Below are 25536 nucleotides of genomic sequence, written 5' to 3'. Positions count from 1 at the left end.
GGGAGCCTCATAATAAAACTGCAAAGTAATGATAGCTGTGCCAGCCAAAATTTCTTGAATGGGCTGGTGCAACCTGTTCCCCAATGCAATAAGCTCATTTTTTTTTTCTTTCTCTCTAGTGATGATGTTCATGGTGAGACCAGATAATGGGTAGTCAAGTGCAGTGGCTTGGGGGTCTGGGGAAAAACGAGCTCAACAGGGAACCATGACTAGGTTGTTAAAGTCAAGTGGCAATGAGAAGTGAAGGGAATTTGGATAGGTATGTGCAGGAGGCATTGGAGAGCATGGAGACAACATGGGGTGAATGCTGGGTAAATGCGGTTGCACTTGCTCAGCTGCAGCATTACAGCACACCTTTTTTTTTTACATTGGATTTATTTCATCCTGAAATGAAGAAGGAAGAGGCCACAGGACTAATGTGGGGGGGGGGGGTGGCAATGAACTATCAGTGTTTTGGAGAAGTAATTTTCTGTCTTATATAGCTGACAGCAGCACCTACTATATAATTTCACATTTTCTGTGAAAGCTTTTATTTACTATACAGAAAAGACTGGCCAGTAACTGCCCAGAACCCACGGCAAGAAGAAATTGGGTCAATTTTTACTTAAGAGGACTGTGCAGGGAATTGGGTGAACTGAAGGAATATAGATCATGGGTTTGTGGTATTTTGTTCATTTGCAACAATTGTTGGAATCATAATTGAGCACTACTGGATTAGGGCGCGTTCTATCAAACTAAAAATCAAAAGCTTCCCTATGGGAAAAGTCTCAATGTTATAGCTGAAAGAGGTGACAGCTACATTACTGCCATCAAAAATAATTTATTAACCGTGTCTGTGCAAAATACTTTCGTGGGCACCAAATCCTAGAGGTTTCCAGTTTCAATGCATCCTCTGTTCTCTGCAGTCTTTTCAGTGTACTGTTTGGTTTTCAACATATGAGTAAAATGAATTCCTTAAAAACTTCTTTGTGGAGACTACCACCAGACAAGAGACAGCTGATTCCATCGTACACGCCAATTACATAGTACTGGGGAGTATTAGGGCGCTGCCATCCTCAACCTCTCATTTTTTGGAGCCTGTAAGTAAAAGCCTCTTTCTGGTTTCCACTTTAGACCAGGAAATCTGAAGAGAATTGTGAAGCGCAGTTTTGCACCATCAGCATAAACTATGCTGGTGTTGGCTCTTTATTCCTTCCTTCCTTCCCCCAGGCAGCTTCCATACTGCACCTGAGATAGTGGTATACAGGTGCTTCTCTCTACCCAAGGGAAGAAGCCACCAACCTTATTTTGGATGCCATCCAAAATCGTTATAAATTTTACCTCTTACAGTCAGTTCCCTTGTGCCGTGTGTGCCTGTGCATACATCTTCCGTCTATTTAAAGACAGTACTTTTTCAAAAGGTAAGTTATCATAAATCACCTTGGGGAAATCTGCTAGGTCCAATAACATGCCATCTCTTTCAGGAACTCCGAGGGCAGAGGGCAACGTGGCTCTCCAGATCCCAAAGCACCCGCCATCTGGCAGGGGAGAGCAAACACGCTCCCGTGCGCACACGCCCCTCGCTCCCTAGCCCAGCAGCGTCAGCCTCTTACCCCATTGCAGCAGCGCCGGCGACGGCTGCATTTCTGTGCTTGGATCATTTATTTATCTTGTGCGCATTAAGAAACTATCATAAGGTGCTGGTGGGAGGTGCTACTCTGCCAGAAGCCCAACGAGTCCAAGGCGGCTCAGCTCACACTGCACCCACTCTGCAACGAGACACCCCTAGGCCGCTGTGTCTGGGTACTCGGAGCCCGGAATTTCTGACCAGTTTCTCACTTGAGCTCCCCAAGCCCGACCGGGCTGCAGCGCGAGGGCGCGATTTCGAATTCACTGCGGTTTGTTGGGTTTCCTCCACGGTGGGTGCTCCGCCTCGGCAACCACTAGAGCCCAGTGCACCCCGAGTGCCCAGGTCCCGGGCTCGAGGCGGCGGCTGCGCAGCTCGCTAGAGTTTGACTCGGGCGGCGGTGGCGCGGAGCAAGGCAAGCCCGGCCACTCGCCCTCCGCGCTGCGCTCGGATTGGTCTCTCCCAGAGAGTGCTGGCCGAGGGTTGGCTGCGGGCCGGCAGAAGAACAGGTGCACCTCACCGCCTGGACTCCCTGCGCTTCAAGTCCGGCGGTTGAGGCGGCCAGGCCGACCCCTGTGTCGGAATGCAGCTCTCCGACGCTCGGCAGTCCACCGCCGGGCAGGTCAGCTCCTGAAGGCCGCGGGGGGCCCGGCGGCAGCGTGGGCGGGCGCCCGGGGGGAGCGGGTCCGGCGCCGCGCCCTGAGGATGCTGGCGAGGCTGGAGCACATGCTAGCGGCGGGCGGCGGCAGCAACAGCAGCAGGAGCAGCAGTCTCAGCAGCTTCAGTAGACGCGGGGTCCAGGCGCGCAGGAGGCCGCGCGGAGGGCTGCAGACGCGCCCTACCGCTCCCTGAACCATCCGCAGCGCCAGGGGCCGTCTCGCCCCTCTTCCGCGCTCCTTGCCGCTCCCTCCCGGCCCGCGTCCCCTCCCCCGCTCCTCTCCACCCCGCCCGCCGCCCGCCTCTCGGGGGGAGGGGCGTGGGGGCAGGGAGCCGATTTGCATGCGGCCGCCGCGGCCGCTGCCTGAGCCCGAGCCCGCCACCGCCGGAGCCCGTGCCCGCGCCCGGCCGGCGCGGCCTCATGCCTCTGGCGCGGCCCTCGGGGGGCGAAGGTGAAGACCGGCTCCTAGGATGAGTGAAGGGGCGGCCGCTGCTTCGCCACCTGGAGCCGCTTCGGCAGCCGCCGCCTCGGCCGAGGAGGGCACCGCGGCGGCTGCGGCGGCGGCGGCGGCAGCGGGCGGGGGCCCGGACGGCGGCGGCGAAGGGGCGGCCGAGCCCCCCCGGGAGTTACGCTGTAGCGACTGCATCGTGTGGAACCGGCAGCAGACGTGGCTGTGCGTGGTGCCTCTTTTCATCGGCTTTATCGGCCTGGGGCTCAGTCTAATGCTCCTCAAATGGATCGTGGTGGGCTCCGTCAAGGAATACGTGCCCACCGACCTGGTGGACTCCAAGGGGATGGGCCAGGACCCCTTCTTCCTCTCCAAGCCCAGCTCCTTCCCCAAGGCCATGGAGACAACTACCACGACAACTTCCACCACGTCCCCAGCCACCCTCTCCTCTGGCGGTGCCGCCTCTTCCAGGACGCCCAACCGGATTAGCACCCGCCTGACCACCATCACGCGGGCTCCCACTCGCTTCCCGGGGCACCGAGTGCCCATTAGGGCCAGCCCGCGCTCCACTACAGCACGAAACACTGCGGGTCCCCCGACGGTCATGTCCACGACGGCCCCTTTCTTCAGTAGCAGCACACTAGGCTCCCGACCCCCAGTGCAAGGAACCCCCAGTACCCAGGCAATGCCCTCTTGGCCCACTGCGGCATTCGCTACCTCCTCCTACCTTCATGATTCTACTCCCTCTTGGACCCTGTCTCCCTTTCAGGATGCTGTCGCTGCCTCCTCCTCCTCCTCATCATCTTCCTCCTCTTCCACCACCACCTCGTCTTCCTCCTCTACCACCACCACGCCAGAAACTAGCACCAGCCCCAAATTTCGTAAGTAAACGCTGTCTGATCTCTGCTTTACTATTGAGTTTCCTTTCTTCCTGCTGTCTTTCTCCCCTGCTGCCTGTCTTCTAATATCCCCCACCCCGTTCCAGTTTTGGAACACATAGTGAGATAGATAGTTAAAACTGGCCAAAAAGGAGTAAAATGGTTCCTGTCTGTTTGGGTTTATGTGTGGGATGGGGGGCAGCCTGTCAAGCTCCACCTGCCCTGCTTCAGTGGGTCCCAAATGAGAGCTCATCCCCTAAATCCCTTCAAAGGGTTAACGCAGAGCAATGCCTCCTCACTGCAGACCAGCTGGCCAGCTATGGGATCCGGCTCCTTAAGAGAGCTGAGGAGGGAGGAAGGGAGGGAGGGCCTTCCCAAACGCTCTGAGCCCCTTCCCTGCCCAAAGGAAGGAGAGAAAGAAAAGCAAATGCAAATTGACCGACGGTAAACCACCATGGGAAGTTTTATGCCCCTGTGGGGCCATGGAGGGTGGTGGGATGATGATTTCATGAAAGTGTTGTTAGAAAGAAGCTGTAGACACTTAGAGCAGCCCTGACCCTGGCAGGGATCAGCAAGGGTTAATTTGAAGCTGTTGGGAGAGGTAGGGAAAGGGGAATGTCTGTAGCCTAGGGCTAAACTGATCGCTGCTTGCCCGTGGACATTCCAAGACGTAGAAAATTGATTCTGTGGCCACCAAGAGTGAGTGAACTAGGGGAAATATGAAGAGAGCCTTGCAGAGCTGCTGCCTCTGGGATCCTGATGAAGGAGGAGTTTTTTCAGCTTGCCAAGCATTTGCTTTTGTTCCTTTCCCAAAGGTGGGGTGTGAACCTAATCTCCTCTCCTGTGTCTGAAAAATATAGGTGAGATGGGAACATACAACCCTTTTTAAACAGGTCACACTTTGAATGTAGCATCTTCAACCTCTGCTCGATTGCTGCCAGTATTGGCCAGTTTACCCCAAGCATGATAGCTTTCTATTTGTATAGAGGTGTATATTTCTCTACATCTTTGTACATGTTTTAGATGACTGACTGACCTCCCATCCTTACTCCTTACCTTGTTTTTATATTAAGGAAATCTTAGGAAGCTTCTTGACATGACTATTGATCAGGATATGGGAACATTTTATATAACCTGTGAAGGTTATTTAGGACAAACCCCTAGTCTCTCAGTTTAAGTTCTGTGCAAGGCTATTCTCCCAAAACTGCCTGGTTGTGCTGTTTTAAGTGTGTATTTCTGTTTTGAGCTATAACATCTGGGGAAAAGGAAGAGTGCACACCATTAACTCTTCAGTAGGAATATCTGAGTTGCTTTCAGTCATCTGGTAATTTCTCATTTTCCTGACCTGTGGTTTTACTCTGGGTGTTATTCCTTGACAACTTGATGACTTTTTTTTTTTAATTTAGGAGTTACTGTGTTTGTGGGTAAGGTCCAAGAGAGAAATTGCTTATGCCTTTCCTTACTCTGCTTTGGGAAAAATAAGCTACATGTCAGTTGGGAGACAGGGAGAAGAGGGAAAGGAGGGAGACAGCTACAAACCAGAATGGCAGTCAAATCAGTAACTTGCTGCTTCCCTCTCCTTTGACTGAAGCAGTTATTTTTGAGAACACATTTTCTTAGTAGGTGTTTAGAGGCTTCTCTCAACAAATCTAGCCTGAGTTCCATGAAAGTATAAAGGATGTACAAGTGTATGTGTGAACATATTCAGTGGATTGTAAATATGTGTGTCTATGCTGAAGACCCCAGATTTTTTTTTACCTTTTCTTTTGACAGTTTATAAGAAAAATGGAGTGTGGGTATACTTCTCAACCTTGTGTGTGTGGCGGGGGGCGGGGGGGGGGGGTAGGGATAACATGCACACAGGACTGGGGGTGGGAAGGTATTTCAAGTTCTTTTTCAATTGGTTTCCTTGTGTTCCATTCTGGAGGCCTTTAAAGAAAAGCCCAGGGTAATTATTTCTACACCTCCACGCTCCATTCTTACATTCTCTAGAAGAGATGGCAGACTGTTTAATAAATAATAATTATTGACAGAGCCCTCAGCCCCAAGGAAAAAGGGGAGGGATCTGTTAATGGTGTCAATGTTCACATAGACATATAAGAAGTATTTGTTTTATGCGTATCTGAAGTCCAGGTATTGTTCTTTTCTAAACCTTTAATAAGAAGTCGAATTAACTGATAAAACAGAAGCATGCAGTCTAGCAGAAACTGACATGGTTTGCATATATGAACAAGGAAAATTTTATTGAAAGGAAGATTATATAGTTTCCATAAAAGATGAGTTTAAATACATAGGTTATATAGTAATTAAAAAGTATAGTTTAATTATTATTTTGGTCCAAGGTTGCAGGATGATTAGCAAACTGAAATAAAGATTTATTTGAAAGATTTTCAACACTGCTGCTGTGGGCTGAAGAATAATGTCCTGTCTGGTATTTATATTTTTTACTTGTTTTGATTATGTCACTTAAGTTCCCAGGAGAGAAATTTCTCTTTAGTCCAGCTCTCACCTCCATAGTTCAGTAGTTTTCTTTTCCTTTCTCTTTCTTCTTTTCTTTCTTTCTGTGTCTAGTCTTGTCTCCCCTCCCTCCCTTGGTCTAGTCTCCTTCCTTCCTGGTCATGGATTATGTTGTAGCACCTACAGACAGCTAAGGATGATACTCTATTTTCTTGAGACTCACTAATTCTTTAATGGTAAAGGTCTTTGCTCTTCACTGAACACCTCAAAGCTTATGGAATGAATGTCCATTGTGTTCATCTTAGGTCAATCAGAAGGATTCTGTGTATGAAGGCAGCATAACTCTTTGGAGCAGAAGAGGTTTATTCACTCTAGAATAAACACTTGCTAATGGATAATAGGATTTTTGCAGGTAAAAGCCGTTTTGTTATGTGGAAGGCTCAGTTTAGAAGTCTGTTTCTAATGTTTTTGTAGGATCAGAAATAAAGAAATGTTAAACTTGAGAGGCAAAAGGAGGGGAAGAGTTTGGAAGTTGACTCTTTTCATCTTCCAACCTTTAGACTATGAGCTGAACCAAAACTTTCCTCTGTTACTGGGATCTCTGGAGTTCCCAGTTAGTTGCCAAGGATGAGCCTTACCTTCAGATGCTTTAGAAACAAGTACTTGAAACATATTGCCACTAGTAGATTATTTTACCAAAAATATCTTTGAAGCACTTTGCATCTAAAAGTGTAGGTTAGTTTACAGATTTTTCAAGCCAAGGAGATGTTTACTACAGACAGCAGAGGAACAGTAATTTTGATCAGTGTCAGACAGTCTTTTACATCACATTGAGTTGTGTTTTCAGATTTGAAACACATATGTAGAATGTCAACACAAGTGTTAATTGTTATGTTACTCAGCAAAATTCTCTAACAGCTAAAAAGCTTAGAGTCATTGGCTAAGTTCAGATATTAAAGGCAAAGAACCAGTTTTAATGGGTAATTTTTTGGAAAGTACATAGTTAATACCAATGAGTAAGATCACAAAACTTGAATAACGTAGTTAGTGAAGAAATATATTTAAAATATATCATTCATGTTTAAACATGGTACTAGAGTAATTTTAATATAACCAAATCTGTTTAAATAAAAGTTTACCCCAACATACCTTTTGTAATTTTGAAGAGAGCCATTGACACTCTTTGACTATTTTCCTATTGGTTCCTTTTAAACATCTTTAATCTTTGAATAAGGGTACTCTTGGTTGCTTTTATAAGCAGCCTTCGACATAATTTGTTTAAATAAACTCACTCCTATATATTGTCTCCTATATACATGAATCAGGCCCTCAAAGGAATTTTAGCATAGAAGGTACTGACCCTGATCATGTGTGGTAGCCAAAGTGAGGATTCAGAGCTCAAGATCAATATTTCTTATGAAATCCAATTGAGAGCTTTTTTTATGAGCACATGCTGAACTTGAGTATGTTTTGATTTTCTTTGGCCTTAATACAGGGTTATGAGATACTTCTGCTTCATTCAGTCTTACTGTACATTTCACTTTTTGGACACTTATGGTTCAAATGGAAGAAAAGGGAGTGGGGGGTCAGCATAGAACTGACAAGGCTTTTTATGTCCTTGTTTAGTTTGGTCTCAGTGCATTATGCCTGTGCTTTAGGCCTTCCTTTTCAATTTCTCCTGGCTGAGATGAGGGATTGGCCATGCTAATTGAGATTCCTTTCTACAGGTCTGATTTGTGAATCCAGCTGCCTTCATATTGGTGGTGTTTACCTCTAGCCTTTTTTAATGCAGAGTGTTGATCTACAAGCTTGTCAGAAAGAAAGAGAAACAAGCAAACAAACAAAGTTACTTTGTGGCATCTTCCATTACTAAAGAAAACAAGTTTTCTAAATCAGGTTTGGACCATAAGCAAGGCTGTTGGAATAGGGTTTGAAACCAGTGCTATCCTGGGAGGTCTAGTGTGGAGAGGAACAAGATCATTCTTACCTCTGAACCCTTCCTCCTCTCCATACCGCAGTGAGAAAAAGGATGATTTTTATCTTGCTGATTTCCTTTGTAGAAATTCTTTCCTTATAACCTCTCAGATCCAGTGCCAAACATATCTCAATTTTCTATCTGGGAGTATCAAAAATGGAACATGAAAGTTGGCCCTGAAATGTACTAGAGCAAGGGAAGAGCCATAAATCTATGTCTGCAAAATGCATTTGAATTGCTTATGACTAGAGCTGAAATTCTTTCTTCTCCCTTTGAATCTGTTTTTATCTTAGGACGTTTGTGTTTTGTGAGGCACAGAGCTGGTACTGTGTTGACAAGTACCACTGAGACATTTTGAGATTGTAGAACTTTTACTTGTCTACATGCAGGAAAATTTTTCCTCTAGAAGCATGTATACAGTGAAGGCAGGAGGGAGGGATAGATTCAGTTTCAAGTTTTAAAATATCTGGATGAAAAAATACCCAATAAATGTTTCCTGCTCATACAATTACTAATGAAAGTCTTAGGACACGTTTAGTTTGGATTTCCATTTTCACATTTGTTTCATTGAGGACTTCATGCACTTCTCCCTTACTGAGTCTTTCATGGAATTGAATCATGACTGTTTCTGAAAGCTCTTTGTAGACTTTTGAATTGTTTTAAAAGTCAATCTTTTTTATAAGACATTAGACTGTTTAAGTTGATGTAGAAAGTTAGAGATTTTTTTTACCCCTGTCTGGGCAGTTGAATTACTTAACTGTCCTGGTGCTTTATTTTTTTACTTTTTAAATTTTTTTAAGGGATTCCAAAAACTTGTTGGAAGACTAATTGCCATTTATCATCCTACGTAGATTAGTATACCAGTCATACTAATGTTGATAGCACTTATTTAAGTCCACAACAAAACTGTATAATTGAGGATAAGCTATTATATACTTTCACATAATACTGTTTTCATCTTAATGAATATTTAACATTGATTTTGGGCATTGAAATGCTGGTATTTGGGTAATTTAAATAGATTATAAAAGTAATGGTTCAAAAAGCAGAAAATTAAAATAAAACTTAAAACATGTACAGTGTTCATTCTCCCATACCTTGATGTAGGGCCAAGGCTTTTTCTTGAGTATGTATCTATATTTTCATAACATCTTTTCAGTTTTTTTATAAACCATACCTCTAATTACCTGTTTTTTTCTTTAAAAGTATTTGTAAAGGAACCTGAACCCAAATTCTTCATAGATACTACAATATACCCCTGCCCTGGAATCTTTAAAAATTTCTTGCCCATATAATTCATCATAATTTCCTTCTGTTTTTTAAAGCAATTTACCATTTGGAATTTCTTTAAAACATTCAACCATGTTCTAACAAAAGCTACAATTATCTTTCATTTCCACAATCATATATTGTTTGCTTACATAAAATTGAACTAACTTACATAATTACAATAGGGACAACTGGCATAAACAGGCTTGTTACCCTGAGTGTGGTTGCAGACATGTTCAGGCTTCCTTGAGCTTAGCCTGGTGGCTGTGACCTTTTCACTATGTTCATCACACTGGGGGCAAGGGGGCAGGTGATCAAGCAGCTGGCTAAAGGGAGGTAGGTTGAGAAAGTGACTCCTTTAGCAGGTAATATATGGAAAACGTGAATCACTCATGACTATATTTTTTAATGACTTTCATGGGAGGGTGACAAAGATTTGTGTGTTTATCTACATCTGTCCTGAAAAAGTCCAGCTATTTTGTTAATATAACTAGAACAGTTTGCATGACATCGATATTAACCTGGCAGCCAAGGAGAGTGGCCTGGAATGCACATGAGTGCAAAATGACTTCACTGTTCTAGTAATTGGGGTGGTAGATGCCATTGAGTGAACATGTGTACTGTGTGGCTATCACATTCAAAATGAGTGAGTAGAACAGTGAATTGGCATCAGATTTTGCGTTAAGCTTGAACATTTCTCCATGGAAACTATTCGGATGATTCAGAAGGCCACAGCTATGGGCAAAAGGTGATTGGCAGCTTCATCATGACAATGCTCCTGTTCATTCGTCACGTCTCATGCAGAGTTTTTTGGCGAAACATCATATTACCCATACGACTCAGCTCCCCTGTAGCCCAGATTTGGCATCCTGCAACTTCTGGCTTTTTCCATAACTAAAATCACCTTTGAAGGAGAAGAGATTTCAGACAATTGATAAAATTCAGGAGAATGCAGTGGGGCAACTGGTGGTCATTGGGAGAACTGTGTGAGGTCCCTAGGGGCCTATGTTGAAGGGGGTTGAGGTGTCCTTGTCCTATGTACAAATACAAATAAAAATATAAAACTAAACAAATAAACAAAAAACTTGTAGTCTTGAGTCTTGTGATAGTTGTGCAACCTCAAAGAACCAGGTTGATCTCTTTGAACCGTAACTTCCTCCCCTGGGATTAAGAGGGTGATAATACCTTGCCTCTCTCTCTCTTTTTTTTTAATCCTCACCCAAATACATTTTTTTTCACTGATTTTAGAGAGAAAGGAGGGGGCGGAGAGAAGGAGGAGAAAAAAGAAAAACATCAATGTGAGAGAGAAATATCAACCAAATATCTTCTTTGTATGTGGCCTGACAGGATCAAACCTAAAACCTGGATATGTGCCCTGACTGGGAATTGAACCTGTAATCTTGGTCCATGGGATGATGCTCCAACCAAGTGAGCCACACCAGCCAGGGCATAACTTGCCTCATATACCATTTGAGCTGCAAAACCTTCTACCATTTTAATGTCAAGAGAAATGGGAAGTGGACAGACTAGGTATTTTTACCCATTGAATTCAGTTGAGATATTGGAAATAGTTTGCTACCAGGCTTGAGGGATCTTTCATCACAATGAGGGATTATTACTCTTGTATGCCCTGGGACCTCCCCTGGGTTCCTCTCTGATACCTGGCACACACAGTAGAATATGGTGTAGAAATCTACCTCAAATCACATTGGAACTTTACTCACAAACTGCAACACATCATTTCTCATTCTTTGCTTGGTAGATGTATTTTAAAACCTATTTTGGGCATATGTTTATCAAAGAGAAGAACTGAAATTTGGGGGGAAACGAGTGAGACTGTTGGATTATCTGGATATCTGAAATCTATAGAAATCTGAAAATTCTTGATAAAGAAGGCCTTATGGCTCCTTTTTGTTCTTTTCCCACACTGTCTTATTTTCATTGAGTCTTTGTAGTTTGGAGAAAAACGTTAATAAAACCAGCAGTTTGCATTGCATTCTGTTCCCCTCTTAAATTAGGGGTTATTATGATTTAGGCTTTAGAAGATTAGTTATTTGCATCCATCAGAGAGTTCTTTTAGATGTATGCCTTTGTACCTTGGGGAACTTTAATATTAATATTAATATTTTCAAAACATTTTGCTTCAAGCTTGTGTTGGTTGGAAACTTTCTCCTAAATTATATCTCAGAATATAACTTCTTTTGTTATAAGTCTATTTTTCAAGACAAGTTGGTAATTATACATAAATCATAGATTGTCATGCACAGGCATAAAAGCAGGCTAGTCAAAAACAAACTTTCAGTGGAAATTTAGAATTAAGTTTAATAATAGAAGTTTAACAGCTTCCAATGATAAGATTTTGTCTTTGAGGCCTTTTCCCAGAAGTGATAATATATATATCATGGATGCAGTATAGGCTATAAGAGCATATATAAAAATAAAAGGTCATCTGAATCTGTGCAGCTACTTTAGCATTAAAACATTATAGCCATGGTTATCAGAATACAATTTTTATGTCAAACATTTGATAAGGGTCATTGAATATGTCAGCTTACCTCCTAAGGTACCCTTCCCATGACCACATGTGATCCTTGGCATGATCTTCCTATGGTTTGCCAGGGAGTCTGAAGTTCACTAAAAGAAAAACTACACCCTCCTCATCATTTTTGGTCTAATTCTGTTAATTTCTTTGCCTTGAATTTTCTTTTTTGAAATGTGGAAGGACTTTTTACAGAATCTCAGCCTTGGAAAGGACCTGAGAATTGAGGCAATAATAGAAACTACAGTTGTCATTTGTAGAGTTTTACTGTGTGCCAGGAGGACCAGCCCTTTACATAGTTTGTCATATATACTTATTGAAACAAGGACTCAAAGACAACCATCTAGGCCTGCAGTGTAGGTCTGATTGTCTCAATCATGCAGGGAATTAGCTGGACTTAGAGTGGTTTTAAAGTTTATCTAGGACATTCCCAAGTGGCATCGTTTGAAGGATCAGGAAGATCAGAACGCCATTTTGCAGGCAGTCTCTCCCACCACAAATCCTAACCCATTGATACAGTGTGGCCTTATCAGTGTACATTGCCCTGTTCAAGTCTGTTGCTCATTGACTGTGGCATATGCCATTGTAAACTCCATAAATGGCACATCTGCTCTGTACATCATTTTTTTGCTGTGGTAAAAGGAAGCATTTTTTTAACCAGAGAAATCACCTTGGTTTTCAGTTCCTAGAGAAATTTAGGAGCTATCTCAACCAAAGATATTTTTAAAGGTTTTATTTATTTTTATAGAGAGGGGACAGGAGGAAGAGAGAGAGAGAAATATTGATCCATTGCCTCTTGCACGTCCCCAACTGGGGACCTGACCCACAACCCAGGCCTGTGCCCTGACCTGGAACCGAATCAAGGACCTATCTGAGCAACACTAGTCAGGGCTCCTACACTTCTATCCCTTGATCTTCTCAACTCTTGTTTTCCCCTGTGGCTGCTTGTACATGATTCAATAGAACAATGACAGCAAACAGTTACAGACTTTCTCTGATTCCTAGAATGTCACCAAAATTGTCTTCTCTGCCCATTCCAAATTTGCTTTGATTATAGAAGTTACCATGTCACGTGCTGAGATTGGCCAGTGAAATGTATCAGAACCTGTGGAGTGATGCTTTGTACTTCTACAGACCCTCAAATTCCCATGCTACTAAATAAATGCGGGTGTTGCACTACATGCAGTGTCTCCTGCAGAACATCTGAATTCCTCTCGGCACAATTTACAAGATACCCACCTTTGACTAGCCAGTGGTCCTAAGGAGGACTATTGGTGAGACCATGATGGTCTACCAAGGAAAGCACAAATTGGTCCTGATCATTGCTTATTTGTTTGGCATTTCTGTGTAGCAGAGGTCACAAAGAAAAAAATATTCTTTTAGTTAAAATGAAAGGTGATTGGGCTTTTTACTCTTGTAAATTCATGAGAAGAAAACAGAACTAAGTCATATACTAAGATTGAGTTATGTACCCTTTGAATAGCCATGCTGATGGATCAGAATACTTTGTTAGGAAGCCTATATTTTCAAAATCCCTTAAGACTGTGCATAAATCCTGTAGACTAAGAATGACAGCTGTTCTCATAAAGAAGAGGGGAAATGAGATCACTTACGCAAATTTATTGTTAAATGTTTTTGTCAGCATGATGGCAAAAATCTAGAGACTCTAGAAATGAAGTGAAAATGGGGTGGAAGAATGCTGATAAACACTATCTTTACCGAGTTCTAGTGAACTGACTTTTCAGGAGACTAGTTCTGTGTTAAAAAACTGGTAAATGCTCACTTCATGCTAAATCACTCCAGTTGTTAGGGCTTTTGCCTTCAAATGATAGGTATGTTTACTTAGTATTACATGTTTTATTAGCTCCCAAACCTGTTTATATCAGTGTTGTATTTAAATAGTGTGCAAACTAATGAATTTGTTGTGGTCTCTGTTAGAAATAAGTTGATTATTTTGGATATACTCCATAAAGATAAGTCACTTAAAAATGGTTGTTGAACACATTGTGGGCAAGTTTAAGGAAGAATATAAATGTTTACATATCCATAAAAAATGTGAACTTGGACTTCACTTGTGGCTTTGCATTCTCATTCCACAATAAATATGCTGGAACCGGAAAATCGCAGCACAGATTTTGGGCATGATTTTTTTACCAGAATAAAGGAAATTTACTCGAGAGAAAAGCCTTGAATTCTTTAGGCAAATATTTGGCAAGTGATTGTGCATTTGTATGCTTTAGATTAAAATAAAATAATAAAATAAGTTTTCCTTTCTCTACATAATAGGTTTACAATGTGATTAAATTGAGTTTTTACTAATTTTAAGTATATTGGAAAATGTTCATTATATAATTACCTAAAACTCTTGGTGGAAAATTATATTCGATGCCAATTATACTAAGCTACATAGATTAATATACAGATTTAATATATAGTAACTATGTTCAAAGGAAGTGCACCAAATTCTTAATGGTGGTAATTTCTGTATTGTGTGATAGGACTGCTACATAATGTATTGAATTTGGCCTATTTTCTAAGCTTTATACAGTGGTCATGAATTATCTCTTTTATTAGAGGTTTTTGTTGTTGTTGTTGGTTTTTTTTGTTTGTTTGTTTCTTTTTTTACTTTTGAGGAAATAAAGAATATGATCCATGAATGAGAATTAGTTCATTTTTTGGTTTTGGTTCTGTGAAGACTTTCATTTTTTTTGTCTTAAGTGTTTGTATGTCAATTGATGGTGGCAGCAGTGAAGTGCTGACTGAGTTGGGTTTCTGCTATGAAATGCAGATGTGTAGAAATACCAACTCATTTCATTTGCTCATGGAAAATACTGCCTTATTGAAGACAGAGTGTCTTACCCTGGGCCTTGGACTATTAGCCTTGACCTTACAGGAATAAAATAGATGGAACTTTAATAAGTTACTTAATGGCTTTTCAAGTCTGAAGATATGGGGCAGTCTTTAATAGAATTGCTACAGATGGATATAGCCAATATCAATCAATCAATTATGTGTATAGTAACCAATTACCTGGTCTATTTTGAGGGTCAAATGAAAGGAAAATGCAAAGACTAGTTTGTAATGCTGGGTCTGAGAAGGGAGGGTTAGATCAAATAAAAACAGGTGGAATGACCACTTCAAAGATTTACTAGATGCTGTAAGGCTGTCCCAGAATCACAAGGTATTTATTCATGTAATAAAGTTAGGTGGTTGGACTACATGTAGCTCAATTCCTTAGGCTGATGGAAAATGGTGATTTGTGGGACACACAGCCTTTATGCTCAAATTCTTTTAGGGTAGCTCTCAAATACATTGGTGAGCAAAAAGAGTCAGAACAACAAATGATTCTGTTTACATAATGTTTAATGTTAGAAGTCAAAATAGTGATTATCTCTGGGGAGGAGGCAGGTAGTGAGTGGAAGTTGACCCAAGACATGAAACTTTAGGATATTGTTAATACTCTGCTTCTTGATCTCGGGGTTATTACTTGGGGGAGTTCTATTTGTCAAAATTCATTGAGCTTTATGCATATATTTTGTGTATTTTTTGTCTGCATCAGTACAAACTTAACAATATAAGAGAAGTATTTCAAAACATTTCTTTGGCCTATATTTCATGTTACCAGGATTGTGGTCTGAGTTTATGGATTTTTCTATTTACAGACACTGGATCATAATACAGTTTTTTGTTCATGCCCGGAAGTCTGACAAACTGGAGGGGCTTCCAGGCTTCAGGAGCTCCCTTTGTTCTCAGGATCCCAGCTTAATGAGACTCCATGCAGATACCCATACTCCTTTTCAATTTAGGCTTTTCTGAGTAGATACCTTGTGTTTATATTACATAAAACTTTCTTTCACCATATCTGAAGTGTTTCTGATTCATTGTAGGCTACCACACCTGTTACATGTTTCACACATGTAAAAGCATACTTGTGTCTGAGATTATCACAGTTCTGCAAGCATTTGAGTGTATGATGCACAAGAAAGATAGTTAATTGTTTGCATTTATGGTTTTTGTGAAGAAGACCAGAACATACGTCCTAGAGAATATTTAAATGCCGAAGCATGTGATTTCACCTGAAAAGTATATTAGGCCATTTCAGAAAGTAGTGATCAGAGCAGCCAGTGACATGTCTGGTCTGGTGGGCGGAGAGGGTCTTTCTTGGAAGTAGTGAGGCAGCCTCACCTTTTCCTTAAGTCAGGGCCTGATAAAGGAGGGAGGACTTGGGAAGACATACCTATGCTGCCATGGGAAACCATAATCAGGATTGGTGCAAAGAATTGGCACAGTGTCTGTAGAATTTTCAGAAGATGCAAGATCTCTAGGATGGTTTAAAGGGAGGAGCAAGTAGTAAATTCTAAAGATTCTCCAAGGCTAATTTGTCCCAAATCCTTTAAAGATGTGGCCATTGACATATGCTGAATATTTTTAAGTATTGACTTTATTCTAGTGCCTCTTCAAAAGTGCTACAAAAAGCAGTAGAATCGTGGTTTTAAAATGTTTAGTCTTTCCGTAGACACATCGTCACAGCCTTAGATTTAACCCAAAATAGGAGCTTTCAAATGTCTAAACATTTGCAAGTAGAGATGTACAGAAAAGTAACAAGAAGAATCTCTTGATTTTACTGCTTCACTTAAATTAAGTAACCTGTGACTGCCATTAGATTTTTTCAGAGGCAAAAACTCCTTTATCAAATCATGGCCACGTCACTCTTTTGATTTCATCTGAGATCTTTCCAGAGGTCCCTCAGTACTTTTTGGGACCATGTGTTGACAATGCAAAACATTCAAAAGGCAGTGGTACTGTTGATACCTTGAATACTCTCACTGTGTAACGAGGAATGAGAGAGGAGGATGCTGCTGCTTTAGGAACCCCAAAGCGGGGGTCTGTGATAAGATGAGGCTCTCCCTAAGCTTGCCAGAAAGCTCCTGTCATAGACATAAGAACCACATCCATTCATTTACATATATCAACAGCCAAAATTACTTGGCATGCACTTTGTTCACCATAAAGAAGAACCTCCAGATTAAAATCAGATTCATCACTCTAGCCAGCTTCCTTGGTTGTTCATTGTTACCAGACAGAGGGGCTGTAACACTGTGTAAGTGCAGATGTTAAATTAGTGTTGATTGCTAATAGCATCTCTCCTCTGTTTTTCACTGATCAGATAATTTTCACTGGTGTCAACATTTATAATAAGCCAGCTAACATATACTTGTTATTTGCCTGGAATATTTTCAGTTTATCTATAATTTTTACTTAAGTAAAGGTAGTCTTTTTTTAGTTATTTGGGTCTTTGTGTATATGTTCAAAAGAGATTTTTGAAAGGAAGGAGGCAGAACTGTAGGTCAGGTCTTAACAAAGTCACTATTAAATTTGTGTTTCCCCTTCATCACTTGGTTTTGTAGGCTTCTCTGTGACTTTCTGTGGTATCACAGTGATGCTCATCTTTCACAGTGAGCAGCTCTGAGTAATTTATGATAAATAATGAAATGCTTTTTCCTGCAATGCACTGCAAATGGCTGAGTGTTGTAAAAGTCTAAAGAGCTCTATTACTTCTAAATGACTAGATAACACAGAAATGTTAACTCTAAAGAAAAAATGGTCTAGTAGAATATGCTACTTGCAAAGCACAGTTCCTACTGTCAGGTACTTTATGATAGATTTCCTGCATCTGAACTCTGCAGGGATTGGCTTCTGAACAATTCCTTCTAGAATGGCAGGGGGAGGATTATGCCTTTTGCCTAGTTGAGCTGGCTAAGATCAATAAATGGTCCATTTATGTGTATTTGGAGTGGGGGAAGGGCAAAACTTGAAAATTTGTCTACAATTTGAAATCCTTAATTTTTTTAAAAAGATGGTATTAGTGGTTACTTAGTTGCTAGGATGGAACAACTGAAATCCTTTGCTTGAGCAAAAAGTACTGGAAGGATGTTAAAGAGCAGACATAATAATTTCATCAAAACAAGCTTTATAGATGCTTGAGGTTAAAAAAATGACTCTTATTACAGTGTTTTCATTTTCTCCCACTTCTCCACATATACAAACATGGAGACATATCAAACACATATCCAGTTTTCAACCATCAGCTCCCTTGTTTCCCACAGTGTATAATTGTTCAAAGTTGTTTACACTGAGTGGTACGTGTGTCCTCATCCTGGTTGCCATGGAATGGCTGCGTATCTCAGTGGAAGTGTTTGAAGACTAATTGCCAGGTACAGAATGTCTTTATGTACTACACTCCCATTGTGAAAATTGAATTAGATTGCCGAGCAGTGAGCTCTTTATCCTGATAGGAGAGTCTCTTTGTGAGCAAACCATAGAGAAGGGCAGTCTTTGGTCAGTGATTCTTTTAAAATCACTTTGCAGAAGTTTGCCACTGCCTTTTCCCACATTTCCCCAGACATTATTACATTGCCAAATAGAATTATCTGTTCCCCCTGCTGGAACTTCTTTCTTTTCTCAAAATACCAAGGTACAAGGTATGAAATGAATTGTATAAAAATAAATGACACATGCTTATATGCGGCATTTAGGGAAGAGTACCCTAGCTGCTCCATCAATTTCTTTTCACTGCTGTGCTTGGAAGTCCACTTTAATCTTCAGTTATCAGTTACATGCAATCATATGAACCTCTGAACCTCCCAAAATAGAAATTTTTTGTGTGAGGGAAATCAGGCTGTTTGTGAATATGTTTGCTTTTGATGAAGAACAGTTGTTGCCATGTGCCTTGGGAGAGAGAGTTTCAAAGAAGGAAAGCTTTTCCCAAAAGCCTGTTTGATGAATGGGACTTGGGCTCAGCTTCCTGACCGTCTCCCATTTCTCCAAGGTGTGGTGTGGGGAGCAGTGTGGCATTAGCAATATAGCACACTTAGGTATCTGAGCAAGGACTTTGGGGTTTGCAGATCATGCGGGCTTTTTTTAATCTCCACATTTCTAGTCTACCACTTCCTCTTTGATATTCCACTATATTGTAAACTGGGAGCAAAAGGATCTGATGAACAGGAGGTGACTTCCGTGGAGACTGGGAGAGACTAGAGAGTTTTACCTTAGGGAAGTTTATGTTCCTTTGCTTAATTTTGTTAATTGTTACATTTTTTTCTTAGCTTCCAAGGAAAATTGGAAATAAGCTAATTAGAAGAATGATTTCTAAAGGGAGAAAAGTAATTACAGCACAGCAGGATGGCCACTGGAGCCAGTTGGGAATGTAGGCCCTACTCTGCTATTCAGTTGTTTGAGACCTCAGGGTGGACCGCTCAGTCTTGAAAACCTCAGGTTTCTTTTATAAATGACGCTGTTGGAGGAGACATTATGAGTCTCCTTGTGGCAAAGATTCCCTGAGGCCAAGTTCTAAATTTGAGATTAAAGTCTTAGTGGAATTTTTGATTTACTAATTCCACTGGCTCCCCCTTAACCCCCAGAAGGGTGTTTTTTTTGGGGGGGTGCATTTTTGGTGAGATATTTTGCAGTTCAACATTCAGTAATGCATATTTCAGTATACTAACATAGTTGAGACTTGATTATGTCCTAAAGTTCCATGAACTTTGCTTGTTTACAACTTCAAGAGAGAATCCTCTATCCTTATAACAGATAAAGAGCTTGGTAGCCAGCTGTAGGTCTGTTGTGAACTATACACACACACACACGTGTGTGTGGGCACATGCGTATATACACATACATGTGTGTATATATGTGTGAGTGTATCTATATGATATAGCATATACATTTGAAAGTAAATTTATTCCAGAAATAGAGGTATGGAAGAATTACTGGCACACCCAAAATATTTTATTTGGAAATTTAAATAAATTTATCCAGTTCTGGATATAATCATATTATCTTTCTCCCTTTGTTAAAGAGAATTAATAGTTGATGAGATTTACAGTGTTGCAGAACAACAGAGGACTAAGAATAGTGCCATTTCTAAGGCACTATTATAAATGTCTTAATGCAGGGCATGATTTCCTGCATGTTGGTTGGTATGGGGATTTCGTCACCAGAATGTGGTTTCATCTATTGGTTAGAACATAGCTCTGAGTTGTGACAATGTCAGGGTGACATTTAATTCAAATTCTAGGTGGCTAGTGTTAATATTTTATGTTTTTGGAACACAGTTCCCTTTATTATTAAACAGGTCATGTTCACTGTAGAAAATTAGAAAATATAAGCAATAAGAGGAAAATAAAAGTCTGCTGTCGTTCTCCCACCCAGAGATAATTACTGTTATTTTTCGTTCAATCTTAGACCAACTTCTTGCTCTATGAAATATATAGTTTTTATTCTAATAATCTTTTAGCTCTCTTTTTACACTTTATGTTAAAATACTCCTATGTCAGAATACCTAAAATACTATCTCTAGTGGCTCTCTGCTGATGTATTATTGACATACTAAAATATAATGAGCTTATCACCTTTTGAGGATAAAGTCTGTTCTGATTTGGTCATTATTATATAAAACTCAGCAACATTATGGGATAGAAACTTTTGGCCAGATATATATACAAAAAAACTTACTTTAAAAAAGCCTGCTATTTTTTTAAGCAAAAATCACAGACATCTTGAAGAGTTATAAAAGGAAGTTATTATTAAGCCAAAACACTTCGGGTTTTTAAAATATTTTTCTAGTTTTATTAAGAAATAATTGATATGCATGCCTGTATAAGTTTAAGGTAACAGCATGATGACTTGATTTATACAGATTGTGAAATTATTACTATAGGTTCAGCTGACATCAATCTTCTTATATAGATACAATCAAAAGAAAAGAAAGAAGAAAAGAAAACAGGAAATGATATTTCTCCTTGTGATGAGAACTAAGTATGTCCTATCTTAACAATTTTCCTATAAGTCATACAGCAGTTTTAGCTGTAGTTATCATGGTGTACATTACCTGGTACTACCAGTTAATGTACATCAGTACATCCCTGGTACTTATTTATCTCCCTGGTACTTATTTATTTTATAACTGGAAGTTTGTACTTTTGACCAACTTCCTCTAATTCCTCTCCCCCCACACCTTCCACCTCTGGTAACTACAGTCTAATCTGTTTTTCTGTGAATTGGTTTTATTGTTGTTGTTTTGTAGATTCCACATATAAGTGAGACCATCCAGTATCTCTGTTTCTCTGTGTGACTTATTTTACTTAGCATAATGCCTTCAAGGTTGATACATGTTGTTGCAAATGGTAGGAGTTATATCATATACTCCTATTTTTTGTATGGCTGAATAATACTCCATTATATATATACATCATAGTTTTTTTATCCATTTATCATTGGATGGACACTCAGATTATGTCCATGTCTTAGCTGTTGTAAATAATGTTGCTTTTTTATTTCATTTACTTTGGATATATTCCCAGAAGTGAAATTTTCAGATGGTATGTTAGTTCTATCTTTAATTTTTTTAAAAAAACTTTTATTGATTGATCTTATACAGTGAGAGAGGAAAGGAGAGACAGATATAGAGAGAAACATCAATTTGTTGTTCCACCTAGTCATGCATTCATTGGTTGATTCTTTTTTTTTTTTTTCAAGTGCAGAATTTTTTTTTTTTTTATGTGTCCTGACAGGTGACTGAACCTGCAACCTTGGTGTATCAAGACTATGCTTCAACCAACTGAGCTACCTGGCCAGGGGCTATTTTTAATTTTTTAAAGATTTTCCTTACTGTTTTCCATAGTGGCTATACCGGTTTACAATCCCACCAAAAAAAAAAAAAACCTTACATTTTTAAAATACAGATTTCTATGTTCTCATCTAGAAGAGTGAACAATTCACATTGTTACTATTACAACATCAGAGTGTCCATTCTTTCCATACCCTCCCACCCCCACCATAGTCATAGGTATTACATACCATGAACAACAAAACTAAACAACTAACCGAAGAACCTTTTGCCAACTAGCTAGTTTTAAAATAGTGTTTTATTGGTGTTCTAGCTTGTATTTCTACAATGACAAGTATCAGTAAACAATGTCAGATAGTTGGAAGGTAGGGTGCATGAGGGAGATGGGTGAGAATTTCCTGTCTGTGTGCACTATATGGCCAGATGCCTCTGTGTGATCAGGGTTTCACTGCAGCCCAGGGTGTGGTAAGGAAGAGAGGAGGCCTAGTGGTACTAGCTGTCTAGTGTACCTTAACAATGCAGTTTTTTTTCACCTTTATATCCAGAAATAATGTTACGGATAGAAAGTGAGTCACAGTCATGAAGAATCAGCAAATAAGAAATAAGGTGCAACTGTTCTTGACTAAGTGACCTTAGGGGCTGGAGCATCTTGGGTTATTTAACATCAGTAAAACTACAGTGCTCAATTTTCACCTGCACTGACATAACCAGTAAAATTCTGATAAAGAACAGTGTTTGAACACACATATATATTAATAAAAAAATAATAGCAATTTTTAAAAACCCAGAGGACTTAACTTGTAACTTTCTCTGTGAATATAGACAGTGTCTGGGAACTGCCTGTTGCTCTTTCATCCTGATCCTTTCCTGGGGCATCCTCTGTGCTCTCTTCTCTCATGGTTTATTTCAACTGTTCCACTCCATAATATGGTTGTTGAACCAGAGATGTGGTTCAGCTTCCAGGGCCTTGTGATAACCACTGCCTCCAGCAGCCACAAGTCTGCCGTTCCCATTAATAAGTGTCATGGAAACCTAGGGAGCTCCAGCAGTGGTAAAGAGGTGGGTGAGCATCAAATCACTAAGTGACACCAGATTTTCAAATGTCACAGTATAAAAATAGAACCACTTGAGAAAGATCAGGGCCACAGCAACATCCTGAAGCTCCCTGTTTTTTGGCACCTGCTTCCCTTTGGCTCAGTCTTCTCCTTGAGGAGCACTGAGACTTGGTGCTTCAATTACCTCCGTGGGTTGGTCTGGCTGAGATGCCCCTGCTCTCGCATGCCACTGACACTCAGACCAGACATTGATTAATTTGATTTGGATTAAAAAATCTGTCTCTGTTAAAGCTTTGCTGATCATTGGTGAGTCCATCCTTTAGGCTTTATAGTTTTAAGATTAAAGTAAGTTGCCTTAACATCTACCATGTTGTCATTAGCTTTTGACATTAAAAAAACAAGAAAATGTTACATTACAGATTGATGAATTCTAAAGATACTTCCAGATTGATAGGCCTGCATATTCAGAGTATTGGTCCAAATACCCTCAGCTATCTTAACCTGAGATCTGTTAAGGAAACCCCTACCAATTCAATCTGGTGGACTGATGGATTTCATTTCATGTTGGTTTGTTTTCCACTTTTTGATGCTGTTAGCATCTAATTAGCTTGAAGATTAGCAATTGGAATTGGAATGCTTCCAATAGTTACTGTTTTTCTTTTGTCTTGGTTATTTTCTTGATGATGTGATTTATACTTTGTATGTGCATGTTATAGAAAGAACAGCAGATGTTAAGTCTGGAAGAGTTCAAATTTTGCCTCCTATTAGATATCTGAGCTTGGTGGAGTCTATCTCCATGAGTTTTAATGTCCTCATTATCAAAAACTGAGGTGATGATGATAATGACTATTTTTTTAGTACATCAGACTGCTGTGACATCTATACGAGATCTCTCTAGAAGTTGTCCAGCCACGTAATATGAAAAATAGAGACATTTATTGAAGAAGATACAAGAAACATTGTACATAAAACTATTTTACCTAAGTCCCTTTCACAGTGGGCACCTTGGGACTTCACACAGTTCTCCCAATCTCCATCAGTTGTCCCATTGTATATTCCAGAATCTCATCAATGGTCTGAAATATCTTTTATTTTAAAGGTGATTTTAGTTTTGGGAAAAGGCAGAAGTCACAGGTCACCAAATCTGGACAACAGTGGGACTGAGTCACCTGGGTGATATGATGTTTTGCCAAAAATCTCTGCCCAAGACATGATTCATGATCCGGCACATTGTTGTGATGAAGCTGCAGTCACCTTTTGCCCATAGCCGCAGCATTCTGAATCATCTGAATAGTTTCCATGGAAGAATGTTCAAGCTCAATGCAAAATTTGATGCCAATTCATTGCTCTGCTCACTCAGTCATTTTGAATGTGATGGCCACACAATACACATGTTAACTCAGTGGCATCTACCTCCCCCACTGACTAGTACAGTGAAGTCATCATTGTTCACACAAGTGCATTCCAGTCCAATCTCCTTGGCTGTCAGGTTACATCAATATTGCACAAGCCATTCTCATTATATTTATTAATAGTGGTTGGACGTTTTCTGGGCAGATGTCATAGGCATCAAACCATCTTATAAGCCAGGGTGTTGAACAGTTAGATAACTTATGCTTTGGAAATCAAGAGATGTTTGGATATATGAGAGTTGGAGCAAATTGCAATCATTATGAGGAACTGAATATAATTTATGTTATGAGCTAGTGTTTTTCTTGGGGGGAGCTAAATTTAATTTTAAATATTTAGTTTGTATTTAAGAACTGATGGTTTGAAAACAAATTCAAGCTGAAAAGCACTATAGAGAAAAAGAGAAGGATGCTGTGAAATTTAAATCCCACAACAGTGGTAACTGGAAAAATATCAGTTTCCAGGCATGTGGATGTGAATTTCTAGTATTTGAGGAAGGCAGGCTCAACCAGCATGTCCTTTCAGTGTGATTGCCCCAGACAGGTGGGATGCTCAGTTTGAAACTGAGCTCTGTGTCAATCTCTGATGTCTCAATTTCTGACACACTAAACAAAGCAGAAGAGGAAATGTGCTTCTGAAGAGGGAAGAACCCTTATGATTTTCTTACTATCCTATCTCATGCCATTCTCTTCAGGTTGATTGCTCTTAAGAACAGATTCTCAAGGTTGAGTAAAGAATGCTTTTTCAAAGTGCTTCTTCCAAACCATATCTCGATAGATTCTGCAAACTATTAAGCAAGATTTTATATGCTGAGTTAAATTATGATGTTTTATATTTCTAGAGAAAACTAAAATTCATCTCATTGACTTATTTTTTCTCTCTCATTTTCCTCTTTCCATAGTAATAATTTTTTTAAAAAATTCAAATATAGTAGTATAGTAGTAGATTTAATTTCCACAGAATGAGAATTTAGAGCTTTGTTTTCTTCGGTTTATATTGAAACATTATGTGATAAAAAGTGCTTATTTTGGCTTAAACAGAATGAATCTGTTTTAATAAATTAGTGACATGAGTAAGCATGCTTTCTCCTACACAGCCATATCAAGATCCTTTATTTTTCATTTACTTATTAAGCACCTACTATTTGCCAGATGTTGTTTGCCCCCAGCTATAGGGCTGCAGTAGGAAGAAAAATGACTCAAGCCTTTGCCTCTTGGAGTATTATGGTGGCGTATTCATCAACCATTGAGAGATACTGAACCAGGATTATAGGATAGAAAGTTTAAATTTATATAGGAGTTCAGGGAGACCTTAGATGAAGTCATGATAGTTGAATGGAGTCCCAGATGATGAGGTGAATCAAGACATGCCAGTACCTGGGACAGAAGGGTACAATAAAGAGAAAAAAAGTGAAGTTCAAGGGCTTTGAGGGACAGAAAGATGGTCAGCATGCCTAGGCATAATGAATACGCCCAGAATGGTAAGAAGTGAAATGGAGGAGGTGGACAAGTTTAGACAATTAAGAAGCATATACTGGGGTTTTTATGGAATGGAAAAGCTTGGGGGATGGTATAGATAAGGAGGAGGCCTTTTATTTTTCTAAAGGTCTTTCT

General features: G+C 40.1%; 1 protein-coding gene across 7 annotated transcripts in view; it reads left to right on the top strand.

The window, feature by feature from the left end:
* Positions 1 to 2727: 2727 nt before the first annotated feature.
* NRG3 (neuregulin 3) overlaps positions 2728 to 25536 on the top strand; it is a 1223498-nt gene continuing 1200689 nt past the window's right edge. For all 7 annotated transcript variants that reach the window (XM_045842073.1, XM_045842072.1, XM_045842069.1 and 4 more), the window contains exon 1: positions 2728 to 3593. In XM_045842073.1, coding sequence (XP_045698029.1) covers positions 2735 to 3593 — 859 coding nt within the window. In that variant the 5' untranslated portion in view covers positions 2728 to 2734. The remainder of the gene's footprint in view (positions 3594 to 25536) is intronic.

The sequence above is a fragment of the Phyllostomus hastatus genome, unplaced genomic scaffold (genome assembly GCF_019186645.2).
Source record: "Phyllostomus hastatus isolate PE091 unplaced genomic scaffold, TTU_PhHast_1.1 phas_contig_38, whole genome shotgun sequence".
NCBI classification, from domain to species: Eukaryota; Metazoa; Chordata; class Mammalia; order Chiroptera; family Phyllostomidae; genus Phyllostomus; species Phyllostomus hastatus.
This window is presented reverse-complemented; position numbering and strand designations above follow the sequence as displayed.